The 20,950-nt window shown below is 43.3% G+C and overlaps 1 protein-coding gene across 14 annotated transcripts in view; it reads left to right on the top strand.

Moving 5' to 3' along the window:
- The window catches only part of RPS6KA5 (ribosomal protein S6 kinase A5), a 178,643-nt gene that overhangs the window by 126,061 nt on the left and 31,632 nt on the right, over positions 1-20,950 (top strand). For 13 of the 14 annotated variants that reach the window (XR_003422700.2, XR_003422699.2, XM_027066424.2 and 10 more), the window contains 2 exons: positions 1,466-1,569; positions 20,454-20,604. Coding sequence is in view for 12 of the 14 variants with exons in the window: in XM_027066424.2 (XP_026922225.1) it covers positions 1,466-1,569; positions 20,454-20,604 (255 nt within the window). In the remaining 2 variants the exon portion in view is untranslated. Of the gene's footprint in view, positions 1-1,465; positions 1,570-2,343; positions 2,504-20,453; positions 20,605-20,950 lie in introns of those variants that run through there. The other variant, XM_027066427.2, reaches the window with a different exon arrangement.

The raw sequence follows: 20,950 nt of genomic DNA, 5'->3' as shown, positions 1-20,950 counted from the left end.
CAATAAATACTCTTTCCCATTCATGGAACAGCTTGACGACTTTGAGTTAAATTAAGTGTGACAATATATGCAAAGTGCTTATCAACGTACCTGCCTCCACACTGTTCCTTTTATGATTGCAGTCTGCCTGATCATGTTTCATATGTCATGGTTATGTATTTTCTTTAAAATAGCTCTAGGTTCATAAATTTTGCATCATATCTCTGAAACCTTTGCCCTGAAGTTGGGACGCAGAGTTAAAAATTTTAGCATCCAGTTAATATCTCATTGGTATAAGCTTGTGTATTCAAGAAATTACTGAAATCTTGATTTGCCTAATTATAAAAGAACTAATTTGCAATATATCAAAATTCCTAAATTATATATAATTTGGTATGCTCTCAGTTCAGGTAACTACATTTATAAATTGGTTTCCAATTTAGATTGCTTTTTTTTTTTTAGATCTCCTTTTATTTTGTATTAAGTGTCTTCATGCTTCCCAAAAAAAGGATGGCTCACACAAATGAAGATGTATGTGAATGTGTCTATAAGAGGAATTGATTTATGTGGTTATGAAAACAACCATTTTCGTTTTTGCCCTTTAAGGTCAAGGAATTTCATGATACTTATTGGAGCAGAATAATCAATAAAAATGCTGAATGGGGTGCCTGGGTGGCTCAGTCGGTTAAGCATCTGACTTTGTCTCAGGTCATGGTCTCATGGTTTGGTTCGTGAGATCGAGCCCCGCATTGGGTGAGCCTGAGCACCACTCTGGGCTCCGCTCTCCGTCTCCCTCTCTCTCTTCACCTTTTGGGATTCTCTCTCTCTCTCTCTCTCTCTCTGCCCCTAGCTCACTCATGTGCCCTCTCTCTCTCTCAAAAACAAATAAATAATGCTGAATGCTCCCTTTTCCCCTCCATCATAAGTGTAAAGATTTTACTTAAAATTTTTAGAATTTATTTTAAATTTACAATTTTTTTTTAATTAGGGTGCCTGGGTAGCTCATTTAACATGTTTGACTTCAGCTCAGGTCATCATCTCACGGTTCACAGGTTCGAGACCTGCATCGGGCTCTGTACTGACAGTGCAGAGCCTGCTTGGGATTCTCTGTCTCCCTCTCTCTCTGCTCTGTTCCACTCACTCACTCTCTCTCTCTCAAAATAAACTTTAAAAAAAGTTAAAAAATAAATAGAAATTTAAAAAAAATTAACCAAACTGAAACTATTACTTAATGATTTAGGAAATAATGAAAACACTTTTAGCCCCTTAATTGACTTTACTATGTTTACATTCTTTTGTGAGGATACCTCGATATTTGTCCTCTTAATGTCTTTCGTGCAAGTGCTTAATTTCATACTCCTTACACAGAAAGTTATATACAAAACCTTTTGGTTAAAATATTTTCCAAATATATAGCTTTATTTTGTTCATTTTGTCTTATGAAATATATATTCATATTCTATAAAACGACATTGTTGTTTTATAGGCAGTTGACTGGTGGAGTTTAGGTGTTCTAATGTATGAGTTACTAACTGGAGCGTCTCCTTTCACTGTTGATGGAGAGAAGAATTCCCAAGCTGAGATATCTAGGTAAGACTTAACAAAATAAAATAAATATATTGTTTTATCAAAGGAACTTAACCAAATTTCTGCAATTATAGGCTGATAGAAAAGATAATGTTTTTAATGAAGATAGACAAAATAACGTTCGTGGTAAATTTTCATTTATATTCACATAGAATGTAGATACATAGCCTTTATATGTCTCTATATTTTATGTGCCCAGTTAGATCTTAAGTCTCATAAGGATAGTGTCAAAATTTTTGTGTGCTCCAAAGCACTTAGCATATTGTCTTAACCTAGTACATCATATATTGAGAACTGTATTTGTTGGGTACTTTTTTCCCACTGTATACTGAATGTAATTTCTTTGCAAATAAAGAAACAGTAGTGATCTCTTCAACTCCTGGCTACATACTCTCAGTAGAAACAAATACCATAAAACCACCCTCTTATAGGTTATCATAGCATTATTCTATTCTTTTCCGTCATAGCAGTTATTGCAATTGCAGTGTTACATTTTTGTTCATAGTTATTTGATTAATGTCTGTCTGTCCCACTAGATTGTAAGCTCTGTGAGAGCAAGGGGCATGTCTGGCTTTGATCTTCAGCGTTGTATGCTCACGTGCTAGCACAGTGCTTACTATGCAGAATTCAATAAATATTTTTGGAATGAAATGAGTTAATGAACAAATAAACGAACAGTGATAAAACTTTATACTAATTACTAGTTATGTTTTTGTCCTGTTTTTACTTGAATTTTATAACTTTGAGAACAGATTTGACATTAAAAATTAAAAATTGAGACTTCCACTCCTTACCAAGATGGAATAACAGGGACCCGGATTTACTTTCCTGCCTGAAACAGTTTTTAAAATGGGCAAAATGTATGCAACAGCAATATTGAAGACATTGAACATCTAGCAATGAAGGACAGTGAACACAGTGACGGAAAATAAACGAGGTGAGCGCTATGATTGCCCAGCTTACTGCCTTGAGAAAGTATCTAGGCTGCAGCACAGGGAGGGGAAACCCAGGCAGAGTTGAGGAGATGGAAGTGAGAGTCCAGGAAGACCCGGCAGCTAGAGTTTGCAGGGCAGAGTCCAGAGAGAAGTCCAGAGATTTGCAGAAGGTACCCCAAAAGTATTCAGCGAAGTATGGATAAACACACATGAGTTTGGGAGCTACTCAGTATAGTTAAGATGTGATCTCTCTCTGAACTGATCTGTAGATTCAACACAATCCCAATCCCAGCAGGCTTTTTTTTTTTCTTACAGAAATTGACAACCTAAAATGCATAGAGATATGTGGAGGACCTAGAATAGCCATATCACCTTTGAAAAAGTAGACCAAAGTTGATTTCAAGGTTTGCAGGCTACAGTAATTAAGACACTGTGGTGTTCATATTAAGATAGACAAATCATCGGTAAAATACAAAGCCCAGACATGGAATCACAGAAATATAGGCAACTGATTTTTTTTTTTAACAAAGGCACAACGTCAATTTAGTGGAAAAAAGATAGTCTCTTCAACAGATGCTAGAACCATTGGCTATCATATGGGGAAAAATTAACCTGAATAAATACTTTGCACTGTATAGAAAAATTCACTAAAAATAGGTCACAGACCTAAATGTAAAACCTAAAACTACAAAATTTCTGGAAGAAAACAAATGGAAATCTTTGTGATTTGGGGTTAGGCAAAGATTTCTTAGGACACCAAAAGTGTAATCAATCAAAGAAAACACTGATAAATAGGGCTTCCTCAAAATTAAGTACATGCGTGCATGAGCTTTTCAAAAGAAACTAAGAGAATGGAAAGACAAACCCCAGACTGGGAGAAAATTGCAAATCCTGGATATGATAAAGGACTGGCTTCCAGAATACATAAATAACTCTCAAAACTCAAGGGGGAAAAAAAAAACCTGTTTTGAAAAATGGGCAAAAGAGTTTAACAGTTCACCAGAGAAGATCTATGAGTGGTAACTAAGCACGTGAAAAGATGACCAACATCATTAGTCTTTAGGGAAATGCAAACTAAACCACAGTGAGATACCACTGTGTAGTCACTAGAATGGCTACAAATAAAGAGCGAGACTGTATCAGGGTTCTCCAGAGGAACAAAACCAATAGGGTGTGTGTATGTGTGTGTGTGTGTGTGTGTGTGTACGTGCACGCAAGTATGTATAAAAGGAGACGTATTATGTGGAATCGGCTCGCAAGATTATAGAGGCTGAGGAGTCCCATGATCTGCCATCTGCAAGCCGGAGACCCAGGAGAGCCAGGCCTGAGAACGAGAGGAATCCATGGTGTAAACCCCAGTCCAGTGGCAGAAGACCAGTGACCGGTGTGAAGCGGGCAGGCAGCAAGGGGGACTGAATCCTCCCTTCCTCTGCTTTTTGTTTCTACTCAGACCTTTAAGGGATTCATTGCTGCCCATCCACACTGAGGAGAGGATTCTGCTTTACTGGAGTCCCCCAGTTCAGATGCTGATGATCTCATTGAGAAACACCCTCACAGACATGCCCAGAAAGTTTAATTTGGGCAACCTGTAGCCCGGTCAAATGACACTTCAGATTAACCATCACATGTCCCCCTCTCATCAGTTTGGCAGCCATGCACATCTCCTCAAACTGTCCTTCGTCTCCATGAAGGCACTAACAAGGTCCTAATTCCACCTAACGTGATACAGTTATCCCTCATACAACCAAAACCCACTAACCCCTTACATACAACCCCTAAGTGATATTCTCCCTTCTTGAAATCCCCAACTTAGATACTGTGAAAAAAATTAACAATACTTAAATACCATGGTATAAAGTCAGTACATCTTATCTTACATGATAAAGGAATAAGAAAGGGAAGAAAACAAAGACATATCTGTAACAAATATATACATTTAAATTATTTATGCACACGTACAACCACACAGATATATTCATAACTAAATGAGGAAATACAATAATTACAGTCCTCATTTCTGTAACTGGTTATGGAGTCATAGCTGGTATTTATAACTACCTGCTTCTACTACCTGCTCTGTATTCTCTTTGCCTTCAGCACCTTCTGAGGTGATCCAAACAGTCCTTCCTGAAGAATCTGGGCTTTTAGTAGTTCTACCTAGATTGGGTTATTGTAGTTTTCAATTGACCTTAATCACAGAACATGGTAATACTAACATACCCTAAGAGATCTCCTGCATTTCAGACACTCCTCCTTACTTTCCCTGGGGAGTAGTAGTCCACAATTTCCTCCTTGGTAGCAAGGATCATTCACCACAACCAGCACAGAACTCCCTCCGATTGCTTCAGAGGCTTTAGGAGCCCAAAGTGGCTGGGTGGCTGTCTGAATTTCCAGCTCAGTGGAATCATTATGTGTCTCTTGGTGGAAGCATTCCTTTTCCTGGAACTAAGACCTCTCGACTAGCAGAGCATAAAGTCATGGGAACAGGAAGCACACACTTGGCTAGTGAATCACTTGGCGGGGAATAGTGAGGGGTGCCATTCCCAGTACTACCCCATCATTTCTGGACCCATGAATCCTGGTATGGGATAAAAGGCACAATATATTGGATGTTGATTCAGAGCATTGGCAGTCTTCTGGAGAACCTTGCCAGATTCCTGCAACATATTGCCACCTAGCTCACACTGTAACTGTGTCTTCAAAAGGCCATTCCACTGTCCTGTCAAGCCATCTGCTCCAAGATAGTGGAGAACTTGGTAAGACCAGTGAATTCCATGAGCATGGGCCCACTGCTGCACTTCTTTTGCTGTGCGGTGGGTTACTTGATTAGAAGCAACACTGTGTAGAATACCATGACAGCGCATAAGGCATTTTGTAAGTTCACAGATGGTAGTTTTGGCAGAAGCAGCTCATCGGGAAAAGCAAATCCACATCCAGAGTGTCTGTTCTATTTAGAATGAAACATTGCCCCGTCCGTAATGGAAGTAGTCCCATGTAATCAACCTGCCACCATGTAACTGGCTGAGCACCCTGGGAATTGGTGCCATCTTGGACAATCAGTGTTGGTGCAGATTGGGCACTCAGCGGTAGCCGTAGCCGGGTCAGCCTTGGTGAGTAGAAGTCCACATTGCTGGGCCCACATATAACCTTCCCTACCACCATGGCCACTTTGTTCATGGCCCACTGCATGATGACAGGGTTGACTGGAGAAAGAGACTGACTGCTGTCTACACAACAGATCACCCTATCCACTTCATTATTAAAATCCTCCCTGCTGAGGCTACCCTCTGGTGAGCATTCCCATAGGACACAGATATCGTCACATTTTTTCCTCCCCATTCAGAGAGGTCTGTCCACATGCCTCTTCCCCAGATATCTTGGTCAACCAGACTTCCTTGTCCTCAGTATTCCAATCTTGTTTCTTCCAAGTCCCTGACCATCCAGCCAAACCATTGGCCACTGCCCATCAATCAATATAAAGTTGGATGTCCAGCCATTTCTCCTCCCACACAAAATGAACATCCGGGTACACTGCCCGTGCTCTTCCTACTGGGAGGATCTCCCTTCAGCATGTCCTTCGGGGGTGTGTAGCACTGCAGCTGGCCCTCTCAGGCGGTGCCTTCATGTCATGCAGAACAGTCTGTAAACGAGACCCTGAGTCTTCTCTTCCTCTGTCAGCTGTCCTAGGGAACAACCCATGAGTCCAGAGATGCAAGCTGAGAGGAAGAAGGCATCGTAGCAGGAGTGGGGACTGGGCATTTGGGCCACTTTTTCATGTCACTTCCTGTGCCTCCGCGGCCTGCTTAGGCCCCATCTGGTGCATACTGCTTCCATTTGATGATGGAGGGCTGCAGTGCACACCCAACTTTATGGCTTGATGGATCAGATAACACCCGATTAGTGATGGGCATTTCAGGTCTCAGTGGAACTTGGAGGGCCATAGTTAAGTGTTCAGTCTCTGTTAAGGCCCAGTAGCAGACCAAGAACTGTTTCTCAAAAGGGGAGTAGTTTTCTGCAGAAGATGGCAGGGTTTTGCTCCAAAATCCTAAGACTTTGTGCTCTAATTCACTGATAGGGGCCAGAGGCTCCGAACACATCTGTATCTACCACTGACACATCAAGGACTACTGAATCTGCTGGAACATATGGCCCAAGTGGCAAAGCAGCTTGAACAGCAGCCTGGACCTGTTGCAGAGCCGTCTCTTGTTCTGGGCCCCCCTCAACAGCAGCTTTTCAGGTCATTTGGTAAACAGGCGGGAGCCATACTCCCAAATGAGGAATATGTTACCTCCAAAATCCAAAGAGGCCCACTAGGGATTGTGCATCTTTTTTGGTTGTAGGATGGGTTAGATGCAACAACTTCTCCTTCACCTTGGAAATGGTATCTGATGCACTCCACACCACTAGACCCCTAGAAACCACTAAAGTAGAAGGCCTCTGAATTTTAGTTAGATTTATTTTCCACTCTCTTGCCAATCAGTCTAGAGTAGTGGCTACTTCTTGCTCACCAGGTTCAGTGAGCATAAGGTCATCAATGTAACAGATCAGTGTGTATCTTATAGAAGAGAAAGGCAATCAAGAGTCTTATGAACTAAATTATGACATCAGGCTAGAGAGTTGATACACCCCTGAGGTAGGACAGGGAGGGTATATTGCTGGCCTTGCCAGCTGAAAGAAACTCCTTTTGTTGGGCCTTATGGACAGTGGTGGGGAAAGGACATATGCCAGATCAGTAGCTGCGTACCGGCTGTGTGTTAATTTGCTCAAGCAATGCAACCACATTCGGGTACAGCACTGCAGTTGAAGTCACCACCTGGTTAAATTTACGATACTCCAGTGTTATCTCCAAGATCCATCTGTCTTCTGTACAGGCCAAATCGGTGAGGAGATGGGTGGGAATCACCACTCCTACATCTTTCAAGTCTCTAATGGTGGCACTAATTTCTGCAGTCCCCTAGAAATGTGATATTGCTTTTGGTTTTACAATTTTTCTAGGTAGAGCCAGTTCTAATGGCTTCCATTTTGCCTTTCCCACTATAATTGCCTTCACTCCACAGGTCAGGGAACTAATATGGGATTGTGCCAGCTGCTAAATATGTCTCTTCCAAATATGCATTCTGGAACTGGGAAAATAACCACAGGATGGTGTCCGGGACCCACTGAAGCCATCGTGAGATGGAGCTGGAACTCCATTGGTCACCTGATCTCCATAAATCCCTACTCTTTTTTTTTTCTCGTTTTAGCATAGAGAGAGAATGCACACACGTGCATGAATGGTGGGGAGGGGCAGAGGGAGAGAGAGAGTCTTAAGTAGGCTCTATAATGAGCATGGAGTCCGATGGGGGGCCCAATCCCACGATCCTGGGGTAATGACCCGAGCCAAAATCAAGAGTTGGATGCTCAAAACAACTGAACCACCCAGGCACCCCATAAGTTTTTTGTTTGTTTGTTTTAATTTGCTTGGTGGGAACTTTTTTTTTTTCAACTAGGCTTTATGCCACTACGGAGCCCAATACGGGGCTTGAACTCACGACCGCATAAGCCCCTACTCTGACTGGTGGGCACAGGGATCTTCTGGAATTAGTGCCAGTTCAGAGCCAGAGTCCAGTAGGCCCCAGAAGTCTGGTTATTTCCTTCTCACCAATGTACAGTTCCTCCATTAAAAAGCTGTGGGCCCCTTTGGGGAAGGCTGGGAGAAAGAGTAACAGTATAAATTTTCAGGGTCCTTCCTTAAGGTGACTCATCTTTCCCTTCATTCAAGAGGTTCTGGGGGATATAAACTGGCTCAAATGTGGGAATTCATTGAGGGCCAGTTGATTGGGGAAGGGCAGTAGAGATGACAAAGGGACACCAGGAAACTTTGGAGGGTGATTGGCTATCTATGTCACTTACTTTGTGGCAATGATTTCACAGGTGTATACATATGTCAGAACTTACCAAAGGGCACACTTTTTATGTCAGAAGCTTATTGTACATCACCGTTATTTTAGTAAAACTTAAATTTTTCTTAACATGCTTATTACAGGACAGATTAGGAAGGAAATTATTTCTCACTGTTCCAATTTGTTTAATACTGAAGTGAAGTGATCAGTAATATTTCTTGTTAAAATCATAGTTAAAGTCATGCCTGTTATTAAAATTTTAAAATATTACTTTGCTTATTTTAAATGGGCCTTTTGACAGTCTGAAAATGCTTCAGGATTATAGGAAACCTTGGTCATGGTCTTGAGAATTTGGGTTCCTTTGCAAGGTCATACCTGTCATGGTGACAGGTGCAAAGCTAGCCTTAATCTGATGATATTAAATAGTATCTCCTCTGACTGATTCCCCACTTTATGATTCCACATCCACAAGCAGTGTCCTTTTTCTAGTTTTCCTTTCCTCCACAGGTCTGCCTGCAGAGAGGTATATTGCTGCTTATGATGGCAGGAATGTTATGAGCCATGTGATACTCAAATTTAAATTGATTTTATTGCCTTTAGGTCAATCATTTGACATTCTGGTTTTAGAAAGAGAAAGAGCCTGAATCAGAGTGTCTAAATTCTTAAAACTAGAAAATATTTTTCAAGAACTTAGATAACATTCTTTCCCTTTAATCAGTTATCCATTTGGTCATGTTATTAATAATTCTTTTTAAAGCTTAGTGTTGACCCATGATTTCGTGGTTTGGGGGTTTTTGTTGTTGTTACTGAAATTTATAAACTGTGTCATCATTCAGTTATCCTAAACTCCCTTTTCCTTTCAAAGTAATCGTTCTGATTGTCTTCCTGGTATAAAGTCTTTCATAGTATGTTCTTTTAAAAATATGCACCATTCAGTATATATACAATGGGATATTACTCAGCTGTAAAAGAGGATGATATTTTTGCCATTTGCAACAACATGGCTGGACCTAGAGAGTATTATGTTATGTGAAGTAAGTCAAAGAAAGACAAATACCATATAATTTCGTTTATACATGGGATCTAAAAAGCCAAACAAACTAGCAAACAAAAAATGCAGAAACAGACCCATAAATACAGAAAACAAACTGATGGTTGCCAGAGGGGAGGAGATAAGTGGCGGGGTGGGGGGGGGTGCAAAATGGGTGAAGGGGGGAGGAGATAATAGACTTCAAGTATGGAAAGAATAAGTCCCAGGGATAAAAAAAACACAGCATAGGGAATAAGTAAATGGTAGTGTAATAGTGTTGTAGTAATAGTGATAGTGTAATAGCGTAATAGTGTATGTAGGTAGCTATACTTGTGGTGAGCAGAGAATAACATACAGTCTTGTCACTACACTGGACACCTGAAACTAACATAACATTTGGTGTCAACTTGACTTCAATTAAAAAAAAACACATAAATTTAGAAAGTGGAAAAAAATGTACCTTTCAGATAAATATATCATTATCTTGTCCCCTGTATTAATTAGCCAGGGACTTTCTTCATCATTGAACCCTTCCATTCCTGAATTTTTGTGATCTTCCCTGAATGCCGTATACTTTCTAGAGCTTTGAGTTGAGGTGCTTCAAAAGAACATCTTATCCAAGTTATCTACCTGCTCTTGTTGTCTAGACATAGCCTAAAATGAAAGCAGGCATGTTTTTCTGGTATGTCAAATTTCAAAATGTAATAAGAATGAGAGGGGTCGCCTGGGTGATTCAAGTTGGTTCAGTGTCCAACTCTTGATGTCGGCTCAAGGTCATGATCTCACGGTGTGTGGGATCATGCCCTGTTTTGGGCTCTGCACTGACAGCTTGCAGCCTGCTTGAGATTCTCTCCCTCTCTTTCTGCCCCCTCCCCTGCGTGCACTTGCACATGCCTGTACCCCCCCCCAAATAGATTTTTAAAAAAGAAGAAGAATGATAGGAAAAGTTTCTCCCTGATGTAAGAGTCCCTTCAACAGGGTCCTGTAGTCCTCTGCCTTCTGTCTGAGTGCCATCCATGAGCGGTGAGCACAGTTGTATAAGGTATTTTCAAGAAAGCCCCTTTCATTAATGAACAACTTTGATTGTATAAAATCCTGCCCCCTTAACGTAAGTTGCAATAAGCTTCCTCTAACCTCTGCCCATCAATCCTGGTTCTTTCCTCTAAAGAACATAGACTAGTTGGGGCACCTGGGTGGCTTAGTAGGTTAGGCTTCAGGCTCTTGGTTTCAGCGCAGGTCACTATCTTGCTGTTTTGTGGGTTCAAGCCCTGCATCAGGCTCTGAGCTGGCAACACGGAGCCTGCTTGGGATTCTCTGTCTCTGCCCCTTCCCCACTTGCACTGTCTCTGTCTCTCTCAAAAATAAATAAATAAGCTTCAAAAAAATTTAAAGAACATAGAGTAGTTCTGTTGTTTCTTCCTGATGTCGCTTTAGGGAAGTGAAGATAGTTTTATCTAGGATAAACCTTTCATTAGCTTTTCTGAGTCCGTGTCTTATTTTTAGTTCATGTATGTGGCATGTGCTTTCCATGTGTGTCTCCCACTAGCCTTTATTCCCCTTCTGTGTAGAACTTCTCCTGGGCTCTGTGGGGAGGGGTCCACCCGATCACAGTATCTCCATCAGTTGTGTCTGCGCCTCCTCTTTACTTGACTGGGGCTTTGTTACCCATGGTAGTTGAATCCTGTGTCCTCACCTGAGAATCAGGACATACAGGTTCTATTTGCACCTCATCTCTGACGGGTGTTTCTTTGCCTCAATTTCTCTGACTCTGAAATGTAGAAAATATTTGCCACGCGATGTTTATTTGGCATTTCATTATCTGTTTTATTTGGCTTTATTAGTGTGTTTCGTTGTATATAGCATAGTGTTCTATAAATTCAGGTCTAAGTGTTATCAAAATAATACTCAACAGAGCTCTTGCTGTACCTTTTAGGTCAGGAGGTTAGCAAACTACAACCCACAGGCCAAATCCATCCTGCTACCTGTTCTCTTGTGGCCTGGGAGCTGGTTTTTGCATTCTTAAATGGTTGAAAAAGTCAAAAGATGAACGATATTTTGTGCCATGTGAATATTCTCTGAAATTTTGAGTTTCACTGTCCATTAGTAACATTTTATTAGAACCCCGCTGGGCTCCTTCATTGGGGTATCCCCTCTGGCTGCTTTGGGGCCACTGCAGCAGAGATGAATATTTGGCCCAGAGACTATGTAGCTTACAATGCCTGAAGTATTTATTGTCTGGCCTTTCACTGGTTATCCGTCATCCATTGCCCAGTGAGAAACTGCCTGAAAACGCAGTGGCTTAGAACAACATACATTAACTCTCTCAGAGTTCCTGGGGATGAGGAATCTGGGCACAGCTCAGCCAGACCCTCCACTTCCAGGTCACTCACAGGCTGCAAAGTGCTGGGCTGTCGTTGTCTCCAGGCCCATCTGGGAGACGGATCTGCTTCCAAGCACGTGTGCTTGTCAGCAGGATTGAGTTCCTCGCAGTTGTTGCATTGACGGCCTCCGGTCCTGGCTGGCTTTGGGCCAAAGACCACCCTCAGTTCCTTGCCACCTGGGCCTATCTAACATGGCCGTTTGCTTCCTCAAGGCATGCAAACCGGGAAGGAACGGGAAGCGTCTCCCAGGTGGCTGGACTGTTTTGTAACCTAATCATGAAACCGGTATCCTGTCACCTTTACTGATAGTATTGTTTATAAGCAAGTTACCAGGTCCCACGCACATCTGAAGGGAGGGGATGACCCAAGGAGATTGCTGTGAATATAAGGAGACCACGATCATTGGAAACCATCTTAGAAGTCTGCGTGCCATGGGCCCTTACAAAATGTTTGCTGACCTCTGCCTTAGGTGATTAATTTCTTATTTGTCCTCCGAAAGAGTGTCTGTCTTTAGGGAATTACGTTGATTTTGTGTGGCCTTATTATAGTCTTCTAAAACAAAATTAAGATAGTAGTTTTCTTGTATTCTTTTATGCATGCTGATTAGTAACATCTTGAATTAGTTAATTTGTATTTTTTTAAATGTTATGTTTACGAATGTCTTGCTTTTAGAGTTACACATAGAATAACTTTGGCAAGCATTATTATTTCTTGCCCTGTTTTAAGAGATCATTTTTCCCCCATGGCTTCCGTGTCTCTCTCACATTTCCATGATAAAATCCTTTATCAGCGTATTTTATAAAGGCTTCTTGATTCCCAGTGTGCTGCTCATTTTTTTATTCTCTTCCTCATTTTCTGTATTTTTGTACCCAGTAGCAGCATCTGTGTTTCTTGAGGTGGTTTTGACTAGTTCCCCCCCCACCCCAAATCCGATGACGTGTGTCACAATAGCGATTCATCTACATGTTCTTCTCTGTGACACAATTGCAGCAGCTGGAGGGCAGAGTCCAGTGCCGGGAGGCTGCAGCTGGGAGAGGAACGGGATGGACATGACCCTGCCCTCAGCTTTCTGTCTTAACTGCCTTACATAGTCCTTCAGCTCGGCTTACTCCTGCTGCCCTTGCATGACGTGTGGGGATAGAGTTGAATCCTGCTGTATCATGAACTTGTCCTCTGAAGCACTCACTCTCTAGGGCACTAGAGGGCTTAGAGCCCTGAACAGAACCTAGGAAGAATCCTTCCAACTGTGGGAAGGACCCGCCAGAGGCACTATTAGAATGATTACTGTAGTCTGTCAGTGCTCCCCCTGAGACCTGGCCTTGGGTTGTTCCCGGCGAGGCTCTGTGGAGGTACTTATCACCACCTCTCATTACCACCCAGTCGGCTCTCCACTGGTCCCATCCACCTGAAGTCTGAAAGGTCAGCCTCATCCATACTGGGAGAGGCTGTGGAGGTGGCCTTCTGCCTTTGTGACTCATTTGGTTCAGTTTCTGGAGTAATCTTACTGTTCCTTAGGTGCTCATGGTTCTCCAGCGCCTCCCGGGAAGGGCCTCAAACCTTTCGGGTGATACTCTTGGCTCTGTATTGGCTCTTTGCTCTGACCTTGGCTCTTTTCCCTTTAGCAATCTCTTTGAATTCTTTGCATTTCACTCTGTTCTTGACTTGAAATACTGCTTTTAGTTTACTGTCCCTTGCAGCCACTTGGTCCTACATCACCAAGGTGTGGTTCTCCACCTTCTCGAATCCCTTTCATCCTGCCCATTAAGGAAAGGTGCTCCAGCAAAGATAATGGAGTGGGTGAAGTAAAAGCTTCGTGAGCATCGTCCGGGTCACAGAAAAGAGAGAAAGGAAGAGGGACAGGGATGAGGTCTGCCAACAAAAACCAGAGTCAGTGTAGTGGGGTCCCAGCTTTAGCCTAAATCTGCACCCACCCTGTGATTAAGACACATTCAGGCATGTCTGATAAAGCCGTCTGGTAGACCCACTAAGTGCATGAGAGTGCAAGGAGGAGGAGCCCAGGCAGATCAGCTCGGTCCTCAGAGGCCTTGGCCCTTGGGGGGGGGGGGGGGAAGCAAGTCTAGGTCGTATCCATCACTTTTAGGGAGAAGATGCTATACGTTGAAAAGAAAAAGAAAGCTCTCTTACCAAAATCTTTACAAGATCGTGCATACATCTTTACGTCCTCAAACCTCACGGGGAACAGAAATGTTCTCTCTTCTGCACCAGAAGCCATGGCAGGAGTGAGCACCCCTCAGGTGGCTTGTGAGGCAAGAGAAGGAAAGGAGATGCTTTATGTAGAGTGAAGAAGAGTATTTATAGCTCACTTAAGACATGCCCTGGGGGCTCCCAGGGATTACTGGCTGAGATTTTGAATAGAGTCCCGGATTTTGCAGGAGTTGGTAAAGAATCTCATTTTATTATTCTTACTGGCAATGTCTAAAGAAAGACGGGGTAGGTGGATCAAGGAAGGATTTGGTAACAGCCAAAGGGAAGTGTCCCCTCTGGCAGCCAGTGTCTGAGAGCAGGAACAGTCCTGGAGTAGCCCCACAGAGGGGGAGGCTCCCCGGGGCGCAGCCGCATGCCAGCCTCTGTGCCGAGAAGTCCCACATAGCATTTCCTGGAATCCTTACAGCCCTGGAAAACAGGTAGCTGCATGTGCTGTTTTACAGACAAGGAAACTGAGGCTTGTCTTGCCTAAGAACTCAGAGCAACTGGGCGCTGGGACTGGGGTCAAGTACAAAATGACTCCTGGAAAGTTGCTTCATGCTGTCCCATGGCTCACACTTGGTTCTGTGCTGCTGTTTTCTTTCCTAGAGCTGAATGCTTATTTCAGGTAAGGGATTGGGAAGTACCGGCCCAGACAACAGGGTGATTGATTTCATTCATCTCTGGAATATTTGCTGGGTGGTTTTTACCTCCTAAGGCAGAGGAGAAATACAGAGGCAACGTTCTTATCCTAAGAAAACTTGTATACTGTTCAGGAAGATGTGAATAAAAGGATGACAATTCATAATACCAGGAGTTTGGGGAAGTATTGGAGTGGTGAGGTGACTGCCATGGAAATACAAAGGCGGCATGGACTCTTGGGGACTGAGAGTGTCAGGGAAGCGTTCATGATGGAGAGACCGCATGGGCTGGGCCAGGAGGACCCAGAGGCTTGCAGAGGCTGAAGGTAGAAAAGAAGGCCTTTTGGGCAGTGGGAAATACCCACAGAGGGTTCAAGACTTCCCAGCCCCCATGCCAGGCTTGTGCTGGTCTCCGTGGGTCTGTGATCTTATAAATCAAGTTCATTCTGTTGTTCCTGTTCTAAAAGTAACGTTCACTATAGTTTAAAACGTACATAAGGGAAAACCGTAATAACACCCAGAGACCAGCACTGCCAATATCTTGATATATTTCCTTTTAGTCTTTTACATCTGTATAATGTTGTACTTATGCTAGAAATATAACTTCATATTTTCCAGTTTTTGCTTAAAGTTATACACATTCTCATGTATACAAACTCTTTGTACACATAATTTTGCAATGGCTGTGTAATATACCATTGAGTAGACGCACCATAATATTCTTATCTAGTTAGAGTAAATGAAGTTTACTGAAAACTTCCTAACTCAGGCAGGCATATAAGTAGTCCGGTAATTCTGGGACCACATGGGAACCAGCAAGGGAGAATCAACAATGTTAAGTCACAAAATAGGAAAGATTGTGAACTTTGAAATGGAGGACAAATAGAATCACCCCAAGAGAAGGCATATGCTATTGGTGAAAAAACAAAGATGTTATCTGCAGGCATCTGTTGCAACTGGGGAAGAAAGATCCTGAGTGAACAAGGTATCGTAAATGGAAAATAATCAGATGTGTATTTATTCAGGAAATATATGTTGAGGACTTGCTATATGCTAAGCAGTGTTCTAGGCCCCAGGAAAAAAGCACTGAACAAAATTGCCTTTAAAACGAATCTCTCCTCCCTCAGAGCTTACATTTTAGCTGGGAGAGATCGGAGTAACCAATCAATAAATACAAATAGTCTTTAAATGCCATGGAGGAAAAGAAAAGAAAGGAGAGGGATGACTAAGGTGGGGAAATAGGTATTTTTGTTCGGATGGTTCCAGAAGGCTGCTCTGATAAGGTGACACTTGAGCAAAGACCTCAGTGGGGTGACAGGTGAGCATTGCCCACTGTACTAACACCATTGTTGAGACAGTTCCGTATTGTTATATTGTTGTGATCATAAGAAACACGTGCACACTTTCATGAGCTCACTTTTTCCGCCACATTTTATATGAAAATGTTCGAATACCTGTCACAGTGGAAACCTGCCTACACACTGCCGTGACGCTACCATGACTATTTTACCATCCTTGCTTGTTCTATATCTACCCATCTGCCCATCTTGCTCCCCATCATAGTTTTAATTTTAATCTCGATGTTAGTACTCTTTAGTTCATACATTTGTTTTTTTTAATTTTGGAGAGAGAGAGAGTGTGTGTGTGTGTATGAGGTGGGGAGAGGGGTAGAGAAGAGAGAGAGAGGCAGGATCTTAAGCAGGCTTCACACTCAGCATGGAGCCCAATGTGGGGCTTGATCCCATGACCCTGGGATCAAGACCTTAGCTGAAATCAAGAGTTGGATGCCCAACCTACTGAGCCACCCAGGCCCCCCAATCCATACATTCTTAAGCTAATCAGATGTGAATTTCTTTCACCACAGAGGTTCTCAGAAACTTAACGTTCATGAATAGAAAGAAATTTTATATTCATTTTTATATTATTGGTTTTAATTTTATTTGATTTTTCTTTTTTCATGTAATTCCTAATCCATTTGGAATTCATTTCAGGTTGTGGTACGGGGCAAGGTCTTGCTTCGTTTATTTCCCAAATAGCTGGTTTCCCCAGCACATTTGTCAAACAATGTGGCATTGCCCATGTTGGCTGGTCCCTTTTCAAAAACAATGTAAGTTTGTGTATATGCCTGGATGTTTTTCAAGTTGTCTCTTCTGTTCATGTGATTTGGCTGTTGATTTACTTTGCTAGCACCTCACTTTTACAATCTTGTTTCATAGTACATTTTAACATGTGGCTAGGCAGATCTTTCCCAGTTATTTTATTTTTCAAAATTTTCTTAGCTCTGTTATTTGCTGCTTCTTGCAAAAAAATATTAGGAGCATCTATGTTCTGGAATATCAAGTTAAAATTTTGTGTGTATGTCTTGATTTGAAAGGAATCTTTCCTTACCTTTAGAACAGGTATAATAGTGGCTGCCTATTGATAGGATTATTGTATGGATTAAATGATAACAAACACAAGAAGTGTTTAATGTGATATGTCAACTCAGAGCCTGTTCTGATTTTCCAGAGAGCTCTAAGATTTATTTGGGCTCAGTGCTCCTGGGTGGCTCAGTTGGTTAAGCATCTGACTCTTGGTTTTAGTTCAGGTCATGATCTCACAGATCATGAGTTCAAGCCCTGCATAGGGCTCTGCACTGGCAGTGCACCCTAGTTGGGATTCTCTCTTTACCCCTCCCCTGCTCTCTCTCTCTCTCTGTGTCTCTCTCAAAATAAATAAATAAAAACTTTTTTTAATGTATAAAAAATAGATTAATTAATTAAAAAAAAAAAAGATTTGTTTGGGCCCCACCCCATTACAGTTCATTTCTCAAGTTTCCCAGATTCCCTTTGGAGCTAAAAAGAAAGAGTTCTGGGTCATTACCAATTCAGAAATCTAGAACATTCGAAGAGGTCAAATGGCAACAACACCTGAGAAATGTCTCCCTGCCCTTGTTGCAGGATGTTCTAGTATTGTCACGGCTAAAGGTCCATGAGCATCCTCCACCTGCGTCCCCCTTTCTGCAGTGCGCATTCTGTGTAACTGCGCTGGTCTGAGCTTCAGACTGACATTCATACTCACAGGTCACAATAGGCTGTAATCTGACACCAGTTTTACTTAGCTTCCTGAGATACAGATCAGGAAACATGGGTATCAGCATGACAGCATCAAGCACCTCTTCATCAGGGGTCCTTGCAGTCACCAGGCCTGGCTGGCTAGCCCACAGAGGGCACACTCAGCCATTAGTGATGAGAACAGGTGGATGGGTGACCCCCACATGGGAAGGCCACCACGGGACTGCATTGTTCTACTCCTCTGTGCACAGCTTCCACCGCTCACCCCCCTTCCAAGGACACCCTTGGGGTAAGAGACAACACCCAGAAACTTGTGTTCTCTGAGTTTTAAATAGTCCTGTCTGCTCACACATCTCAGGGGTGACTTCGCGATAACCAGGCACAGCTGTCATTTCACATGCATCTCGGCCCCGTACGTTTCAAGGAAGCAGAAGAGGAAGAGATCATCTTCCCCTGGAGAAGAGATTTAAGCCTGCTGGGGGCTCTTTCTCCTGACTAGCGCACCTCCATTTCTGGTCCTCTTCCTGGCCCTACGGTTCTCCGCGGGATTAGGCTTCAGAACCTCTCCACGCACTGAGGAAGCCCCGTGCCACTCCGTTTACCGAGACGACAAGGAGCCTAAGAAGCGGTCCTGCTGTGCTACCTCCTGCGTGGCCCCTGCTTTCACTCCTGCGAGCTGGGGTGCGTGCTCACCATCGCCTGCCCAGCCTCCTCCGGCTGCTTCTGGCCGTGTTCGCTGCGGCCAGGAAAAAGGGAAGCTTTGGGGCCACCACTGGTGGTCCCTCTCGTCCCCTCGTCAGTACTGCTCCGAGAAACCCCTTCAGATTTCCACTCCATCTCTTCCTGATGTGCTCCCTGCCTCACTCCAATGTCACGCTCCAGTTCCTTGCGTGTGGCACCTGCTGCAGCCGTCGGTCGCCCACCAATGCTGTCTGCGTGCCCAGACCTCCGCCCCAAGTTGTACGCGGAGTCTCCCGCCCCTCTTCGCAGCTTGGCATCTCAGTGGGTCCATCCCTGTTTCCGGGTGCTCCCTGTTCTCTTGATGCCCCTCCTTTTGTGGATGAACCGCCAGGGTTGGCATGACTGTTGCTTCCCCTAAGTGCCTGTACGGAGTAGACTTCCAGCAAATGCCGATGACTCAGGTGTATGGACCTACAGAATCAGTACCTTCCGACGACATCAGCCAAAGTGCTTATTTCTCAGCCAAAGTGAATGTCAGCAACAGGGTATCTATTGCCTGATCCTTTCACACAAAAAGTCCCCGCCTGCTAAAAGCACATAAAAGGTGGGGAAAATGGAAAAGTCTCTGCTTAGCTTTCCCTCAGAAACCGGGCTGCCAGTGTCTCTCAGAGACGCCTGTGCCTGGTTCCAGGAGAGGATTCTCTCCAATGCAGAAAACCCTGACGAGCAGCGAGCCCTGGGGGAACACTAAAGAACCCTAAAGAGAAAAAGCGTACTTCTTTTTTTTCCCTTGTTCCGTCCGGGTTTTCTTGCATCCCCAGGATGCAGTGCCAGAAGCGGGATTAGCTTTGAAATGAACAAGACGGCTAGAATTTCCAGTGAAAACTTACAGTTCCACTGTCATTTCACTGGTTCTCAGTGGCTACTGGCTGTGGTTTTCTCTGTGGTTGGTGTAGCCGAAGGGAGCCAGGGGCACACAGGTCAAGCACTTGCAATGTTCCCGGTGCAGCGCTAAGCACTGTCTTCGCTCACTTAAGCATCATAATACCCATTTTAGGTTAAGGAGACCGTGGTGTGAAGACGTTCATTAACTCTCAGAGTCGCACAGCCAGTTAGCAGCAAGCCAGGGTTTGAATTCGGTCCGGCTCCGGAGTCCGTGTGCTTAACCACACTGTGCTGTTACAAATGTGTTACCTGGTTTTGTTCCATAACGGTTATTAATATTTTAATGCCCAACAGGGAATCTTTTTACAAACCCGAATAAAGGAATAACTATCTCCGTGTATACTGTGTTAAGCTTCTTAATTTCAATCCGTCCCTTTCATTATTCTTTCTCATTATTCATCTGCCCTTTCACAGAGGCAGAGGTACATTTGGATTGGATTGATTTCTTCCATGATCTTAGCATAAATTCAAATATTTCATCAAGAAACTTGATTATCTTAATGTTTAACTTTCCATAGTAAACAGTAGACTTTACCTTTGAGTTCCGTATAGGGCTTACCTGACTGTTTTATAGTGGGAGATAATGAAGCAGGTGATCTCATCCCATGAAAAGCCCCAGGTCCGGTGCTCATTTTCAGATATTAGGAGTGGAGCCATGTCCCAGTGGTTGTGACCCTACCTGCGTTGGCCTGCCTTCCCTCCCCATTCCCGCCGGGCCCAGCTGTTCCCTGGCACACAGGGAAGGGGAAGAGAGAAGGGTATGATGGTTGGAGCTGAGTGCTGGATTGACTTCTCTGAGTTTATTAGGAGTTGTTTCCATTGGGAAATCTTTCATCAGAGAGTCGAGTCAAGTTCTAACCTGTCCCAAGCCTTCATTTTTTTTCCCCAATTAAATATTTGGGGTGGTGGTTCCCCATTAAGAGCGACTTACACTGAAAAAATGATCCAACGCTTTTTGTCTCTGCTTAGTTTCGGAAATTTGATTTCATGGCATCTCATTTTAAATACTCTTGCTCTGCTTTTCACATACAGTTTAGTTTCAAAGTGTGTGGCACAGTACTTGTCTTGCTAAGAATATCGTCACTGTAACTTCATCCTCTGGTTGTTTTAATAGCAAGTTTTATCTGTCAACAGGAGAATATTAAAAAGCGAGCCTCCATATCCTCAAGAAATGAGTGCTTTAGCTAAAGACCTGATTCAGCGTCTTTTGATGAAAGATCCCAAGAAAAGATTGGGATGTGGTCCACGTGATGCGGATGAAATCAAAGAACATCTCTTTTTTCAGGTGAAATTTATTGAACAGATGGTTTTATATGGCCTGCTATTTGCAGGGTGCTTGGCATTCTTCATGAAATGAGTGAACATGGCCCCTTTTGGAGACATTTGCTCCCTGTCTTCACATACTCGGTACCTTTTTTTTTTAAATAGCAGGGACCCTGTAGGAATCCTAGGATCAGAATTCTCCTTGGAGGGGCATCTGGGTGGCTCAGTCAGTTAAGCGTCTGACTTTGACTCAGGACGTGATCTCACAATTTGTGAATTCGAGACCCACATCAGGCTCTCTGCTGTCAGCACAGAGCCTGCTTGGGAGCTTCTGTCTCCCTCTCTCTCTGCCCCTCCCCCGCTTTCTC

This window comes from Acinonyx jubatus, chromosome B3, assembly GCF_027475565.1.
Source record: "Acinonyx jubatus isolate Ajub_Pintada_27869175 chromosome B3, VMU_Ajub_asm_v1.0, whole genome shotgun sequence".
NCBI classification, from domain to species: Eukaryota; Metazoa; Chordata; class Mammalia; order Carnivora; family Felidae; genus Acinonyx; species Acinonyx jubatus.
This window is presented reverse-complemented; position numbering and strand designations above follow the sequence as displayed.